Below are 7500 nucleotides of genomic sequence, written 5' to 3' on the forward strand. Positions count from 1 at the left end.
GCATGGATTATTTGGTGTTCTACGTTGTACTCAGAGGATATTTTTGCAGAATTCTGCATGCAGTCTCAATTTGGTGTTTGTCCCATTTTGTGAAGTCTTGGTTGGTGAGCGGACCCCAGACCTCACAACCATAAAGGGCAATGGGCTCTATGACCGATTGAATGGGCTCTATGACTAATTATAATCTAATCTAATAAACCGATTCAAGTATTTTTAGTGTTTTTTAAAAGTATTTTCCTCTCTTTCTACCTCTCTGTTTACCTCTCTTTCTACCTCTCTCTGTTTAACTCTCTCTCTACCTCTCTCTGTTTAACTCTCTCTCTTTCTACCTCTCTCTCTGTTTACCTCTCTCTCTCTCTCTTTCTACCTCTCTCTCTGTTTAGTTCTCTCTCTCTGTTTCTCTCTTTCTGCCTCTCTCTCTGTTTACCTCTCTCTCTCAGTTTCTCTCTTTCTACTTCTCTCTCTGTTTACCTCTCTCTCTTTCTACCTCTCTCTCTCTGTTTCTCTCTTTATACTTCTCTCTCTGTTTACCTCTCTCTGTTTACCTCTCTCTCTGTTTACCTCTCTCTCTTTCTACCTCTCTCTCTCTGTTTCCCTCTCTCTCTGTTGACTCTCTCTCTTTCTACCTCTCTCTCTCTCTCTCTCTCTCTCTCTCTCTCTACCTCTCTCTCTCTGTTTCCCTCTCTCTCTGTTGACCTCTCTCTATCTCTTTCTACCTCTCTCTCTGTTTACCTCTCTCTCTGTTGACCTCTCTCTCTCTTTCTACCTCTCTCTCTGTTTCCCTCTCTCTCTGTTGACCTCTCTCTATCTCTTTCTACCTCTCTCTCTGTTTCCCTCTCTCTCTGTTGACCTCTCTCTCTCTCTTTCTACCTCTCTCTCTGTTTACCTCTCTCTCTGTTTACCTCTCTCTCTCTGTTTACCTCTCTCTCTCTCTGTTTACCTCTCTCTCTCTGTGTTTCCCTCTCTCTTTCTGTGTTTCCCTCCCTCTCAGTTTCTCTCTTTCTACCAAGGAAAAAGGAGGAAGTGTACTCTGTGGCTGAACAGGCCACTCCGTGGTTAGGCAATGACACAGCTGTGTGTGTGTGTGTATATCGTGTGCGTGTTAGTGAGACACATTTAACACATTCTCTCCTCCCCAGAAAGAGCCAGTGCCCCAGGACCTGTCTCACTCCACAGTGGATGAGTGGGAGCTCCCCAAGGAAGAGTTCACCCTGGGAGAGCAGCTGGGCACCGGGTTCTTTGCTGATGTCCATCGGGGCAAGTGGAAGAACAGCATCAGCGTAGCCATAAAGATTCTCAAGAACGGTAAGGCACACTTACAGATTCACAAGGCTGCACCTGAAATGCCAAAACCTTAATTAAATTATTGGAATGTATTTTATAAAGCCCTTTTTACATCAGCAGTTGTTACGAAGTGCTTAACAGATTACCCGGGCTAGACCCCAAAGAGCAGTTTAGAGGCCGAAGCACCGTGTATTACTCATTAGGACAGTGTATTACTCATTGGGACAGTGTATTACTCATTGGGACAGTGTATTACTCCCTGGACAGTGTATTACTCATTGGGACAGTGTATTACTCATTGGACAGTGTATTACTCCCTGGACAGTGTATTACTCCCTGGACAGTGTATTACTCCCTGGACAGTGTATTACTCCCTGGACAGTGTATTACTCCCTGGACAGTGTATTACTCATTGGGACAGTGTATTACTCATTGGGACAGTGTATTACTCATTGGGACATTGTATTACTCATTGGGACAGTGTATTACTCCCTGGACAGTGTATTACTCATTGGGACAGTGTATTACTCATTGGGACAGTGTGTTACTCATTGGGACATTGTATTACTCCCTGGACAGTGTATTACTCCATGGACAGTGTATTACTCATTGGGACAGTGTATTACTCATTGGGACAGTGTATTACTCCCTGGACAGTGTATTACTCCCTGGACAGTGTATTACTCATTGGGACAGTGTATTACTCATTGAGACAGTGTATTACTCCCTGGACAGTGTATTACTCATTGGGACAGTGAATTACTCATTGGGACAGTGTATTACTCATTGGGATAGTGTATTACTCACTGGACAGTGTATTACTCCCTGGACAGTGTATTACTCATTGGGACAGTGTATTACTCATTGGGACAGTGTATTACTCCCTGGACAGTGTATTACTCCCTGGACAGTGTATTACTCATTGGGACAGTGTATTACTCCCTGGACAGTGTATTACTCCATGGACAGTGTATTACTCATTGGGACAGTGTATTACTCCCTGGACAGTGTATTACTCATTGGGACAGTGTATTACTCATTGGGACAGTGTATTACTCCCTGGACAGTGTATTACTCATTGGGACAGTGTATTACTCATTGGGACAGTGTATTACTCCAGTGTATTACTGGACAGTGTATTACTCCCTGGACAGTGTATTACTCATTGGGACAGTGTATTACTCCATGGACAGTGTATTACTCATTGGGACAGTGTATTACTCATTGGGACAGTGTATTACTCCCTGGACAGTGTATTACTCCCTGGACAGTGTATTACTCATTGGGACAGTGTATTACTCCCTGGAAAGTGTATTACTCCCTGGACAGTGTATTACTCATTGGGACAGTGTATTACTCATTGGGACAGTGTATTACTCATTGGGACAGTGTATTACTCCCTGGGCAGTGTATTACTCCCTGGACAGTGTATTACTCCCTGGACAGTGTATTACTCATTGGGACAGTGTATTACTCATTGGGACAGTGTATTACTCATTGGGACAGTGTATTACTCCCTGGGCAGTGTATTACTCCCTGGACAGTGTATTACTCCCTGGACAGTGTATTACTCATTGGGACAGTGTATTACTCATTGGGACAGTGTATTACTCCCTGGACAGTGTGTTACTCATTGGGACAGTGTATTATTCATTGGGACAGTGTATTACTCCCTGGACAGTGTATTACTCATTGGGACAGTGTATTACTCATTGGGACAGTGTATTACTCCCTGGACAGTGTGTTACTCATTGGGACAGTGTATTATTCATTGGGACAGTGTATTACTCCCTGGACAGTGTATTACTCCCTGGACAGTGTATTACAGTCCCTGGACAGTGTATTACTCATTGGGACAGGACAGTGTATTACTCATTGGGACAATGTATTACTCATTGAGACAGTGTATTACTCCCTGGACAGTGTATTACTCATTGGGACAGTGTATTACTCATTGGGACAGTGTATTCCTCACTGGACAGTGTATTACTCATTGGGACAGTGTATTACTCCCTGGACAGTGTATTACTCATTGGGACAGTGTATTACTCATTGGGACAGTGTATTACTCATTGGGACAGTGTATTACTCATTGGGACAATGTATTACTCATTGGGACAGTGTATTACTCACTGGACAGTGTATTACTCATTGGGACAGTGTATTACTCATTGGGACAGTGTATTACTCATTGGGACAGTGTATTACTCCAGTGTATTACTCCCTGGACAGTGTCTTACTCATTGGGACAGTGTATTACTCATTGGGACAGTGTATTACTCATTGGGACAGTGTATTACTCATTGGGACAGTGTATTACTCATTGGGACAGTGTATTACTCCCTGGACAGTGTATTACTCATTGGGACAGTGTATTACTCATTGGGACAGTGTATTACTCATTGGGACAGTGTATTACTCCCTGGACACTGTATTAATCATTGGGACAGTGTGTTACTCCCCGGACAGTGTATTACTCCCTGGACAGTGTATTACTCATTGGGACAGTGTATTACTCCCTGGACAGTGTATTATTCATTGGGACAGTGTATTACTCACAGTTGGGACAGTGTATTACTCATTGGGACAGTGTATTACTCATTGGGACATTGTATTACTCATTGGGACAGTGTATTACTCATTGGGACAGTGTATTACTCATTGGGACAGTGTATTACTCCATGGACAGTGTATTACTCATTGGGACAGTGTATTACTCCCTGGACAGTGTATTACTCATTGGGACAGTGTATTACTCATTGGGACAGTGTATTACTCCCTGGACAGTGTATTACTCATTGGGACAGTGTATTACTCCCTGGACAGTGTATTACTCATTGGGACAGTGTATTACTCCATGGACAGTGTATTACTCATTGGGACAGTGTATTACTCCCTGGACAGTGTATTACTCATTGGGACAGTGTATTACTCATTGGGACAATGTATTACTCCCTGGACAGTGTATTACTCATTGGGACAGTGTATTACTCCCTGGACAGTGTATTACTCATTGGGACAGTGTATTACTCCCTGGACAGTGTATTACTCATTGGGACAGTGTATTACTCCCTGGACAGTGTATTACTCATTGGGACAGTGTATTACTCCCTGGACAGTGTATTACTCATTGGGACAGTGTATTACTCATTGGGACAGTGTATTACTCATTGGACAGTGTATTACTCATTGGGACAGTGTATTACTCATTGGGACAGTGTATTACTCATTGGGACAGTGTATTACTCATTGGGACAGTGTATTACTCATTGGGACAGTGTATTACTCCCTGGACAGTGTATTACTCATTGGGACAGTGTATTACTCATTGGGACAGTGTATTACTCCCTGGACAGTGTATTACTCATTGGGACAGTGTATTACTGGACAGTGTATTACTCATTGGGACAGTGTATTACTCCTGGACAGTGTATTACTCATTGGGACAGTGTATTACTCCCTGGACAGTGTATTACTCATTGGGACAGTGTATTACTTACTCTCATTGGGACAGTGTATTACTCCCTTGGGACAGTGTATTACTCATTGGGACAGTGTATTACTCCAGTGTATTACTGGGACAGTGTATTACTCATTGGGACAGTGTATTACTCCCTGGACAGTGTATTACTCATTGGGACAGTGTATTACTCATTGGGACAGTGTATTACTCCCTGGGACAGTGTATTACTCCCTGGACAGTGTATTACTCATTGGGACAGTGTATTACTCCATGGACAGTGTATTACTCATTGGGACAGTGTATTACTCCCTGGATTGGGACAGTGTATTACTCCCTGGACAGTGTATTACTCCAGTGTATTACTGGACAGTGTATTACTCATTGGGACAGTGTATTACTCCCTGGACAGTGTATTACTCCCTGGACAGTGTATTACTCATTGGGACAGTGTATTACTCATTGGGACAGTGTATTACTCATTGGGACAGTGTATTACTCCCTGGGCAGTGTATTACTCCCTGGAACAGTGTATTACTCCTGGACAGTGTATTACTCATTGGGACAGTGTATTACTCATTGGGACAGTGTGGGACAGTGTATTACTCCCTGGGCAGTGTATTACTCCCTGGACAGTGTATTACTCCCTGGACAGTGTATTACTCATTGGGACAGTGTATTACTCATTGGGACAGTGTATTACTCCCTGGACAGTGTGTTACTCATTGGGACAGTGTATTATTCATTGGGACAGTGTATTACTCCCTGGACAGTGTATTACTCATTGGGACAGTGTATTACTCATTGGGACAGTGTATTACTCCCTGGACAGTGTGTTACTCATTGGGACAGTGTATTATTCATTGGGACAGTGTATTACTCCCTGGACAGTGTATTACTCCCTGGACAGTGTATTACTCATTGGGACAGTGTATTACTCATTGGGACAATGTATTACTCATTGAGACAGTGTATTACTCCCTGGACAGTGTATTACTCATTGGGACAGTGTATTACTCATTGGGACAGTGTATTCCTCACTGGACAGTGTATTACTCATTGGGACAGTGTATTACTCCCTGGACAGTGTATTACTCATTGGGACAGTGTATTACTCATTGGGACAATGTATTACTCATTGGGACAGTGTATTACTCATTGGGACAATGTATTACTCATTGGGACAGTGTATTCCTCACTGGACAATGTATTACTCATTGGGACAGTGTATTACTCATTGGGACAGTGTATTACTCATTGGGACAGTGTATTCCTCCCTGGACAGTGTCTTACTCATTGGGACAGTGTATTACTCATTGGGACAGTGTATTACTCATTGGGACAGTGTATTACTCATTGGGACAGTGTATTACTCATTGGGACAGTGTATTACTCCCTGGACAGTGTATTACTCATTGGGACAGTGTATTACTCATTGGGACAGTGTATTACTCATTGGGACAGTGTATTACTCCCTGGACACTGTATTAATCATTGGGACAGTGTGTTACTCCCCGGACAGTGTATTACTCCCTGGACAGTGTATTACTCATTGGGGCAGTGTATTACTCCCTGGACAGTGTATTATTCATTGGGACAGTGTATTACTCATTGGGACAGTGTATTACTCATTGGGACAGTGTATTACTCATTGGGACATTGTATTACTCATTGGGACAGTGTATTACTCATTGGGACAGTGTATTACTCATTGGGACAGTGTATTACTCCATGGACAGTGTATTACTCATTGGGACAGTGTATTACTCCCTGGACAGTGTATTACTCATTGGGACAGTGTATTACTCATTGGGACAATGTATTACTCCCTGGACAGTGTATTACTCATTGGGACAGTGTATTACTCCCTGGACAGTGTATTACTCATTGGGACAGTGTATTACTCCATGGACAGTGTATTACTCATTGGGACAGTGTATTACTCCCTGGACAGTGTATTACTCATTGGGACAGTGTATTACTCATTGGGACAATGTATTACTCCCTGGACAGTGTATTACTCATTGGGACAGTGTATTACTCCCTGGACAGTGTATTACTCATTGGGACAGTGTATTACTCCCTGGACAGTGTATTACTCATTGGGACAGTGTATTACTCCCTGGACAGTGTATTACTCATTGGGACAGTGTATTACTCCCTGGACAGTGTATTACTCATTGGGACAGTGTATTACTCATTGGGACAGTGTATTACTCATTGGGACAGTGTATTACTCATTGGGACAGTGTATTACTCATTGGGACAGTGTATTACTCATTGGGACAGTGTATTACTCATTGGGACAGTGTATTACTCATTGGGACAGTGTATTACTCCCTGGACAGTGTATTACTCATTGGGACAGTGTATTACTCATTGGGACAATGTATTACTCCCTGGACAGTGTATTACTCATTGGGACAGTGTATTACTCCCTGGACAGTGTATTACTCATTGGGACAGTGTATTACTCCCTGGACAGTGTATTACTCATTGGGACAGTGTATTAGTCCCTGGACAGTGTATTACTCATTGGGACAGTGTATTACTCCCTGGACAGTGTATTACTCATTGGGACAGTGTATTACTCCCTGGACAGTGTATTACTCATTGGGACAGTGTAGTACTATGAAAGCTGTTCAATATGGATTCCGAGCATTAGATCATTGACCGGAAGAGAGCATGTTAGTTCCTCCAATGGGAATCCTTCTCTTTGTTTGCTGTGAGATCAGCTGTTCTGAGGATCAGCCAAA

At 42.8% G+C, this 7500-nt stretch overlaps 1 protein-coding gene across 1 annotated transcript in view; it reads left to right on the plus strand.

The window, feature by feature from the left end:
• The window catches only part of LOC124032394 (protein-tyrosine kinase 6-like), a 33475-nt gene that overhangs the window by 15635 nt on the left and 10340 nt on the right, over positions 1–7500 (plus strand). Inside the window, exon 4 of the mRNA XM_046344769.1 lies at positions 1140–1305. Coding sequence (XP_046200725.1) covers positions 1140–1305 — 166 coding nt within the window. The remainder of the gene's footprint in view (positions 1–1139; positions 1306–7500) is intronic.

Source organism: Oncorhynchus gorbuscha, linkage group LG03, assembly GCF_021184085.1.
Source record: "Oncorhynchus gorbuscha isolate QuinsamMale2020 ecotype Even-year linkage group LG03, OgorEven_v1.0, whole genome shotgun sequence".
In the NCBI taxonomy this organism is placed as follows: domain Eukaryota; kingdom Metazoa; phylum Chordata; class Actinopteri; order Salmoniformes; family Salmonidae; genus Oncorhynchus; species Oncorhynchus gorbuscha.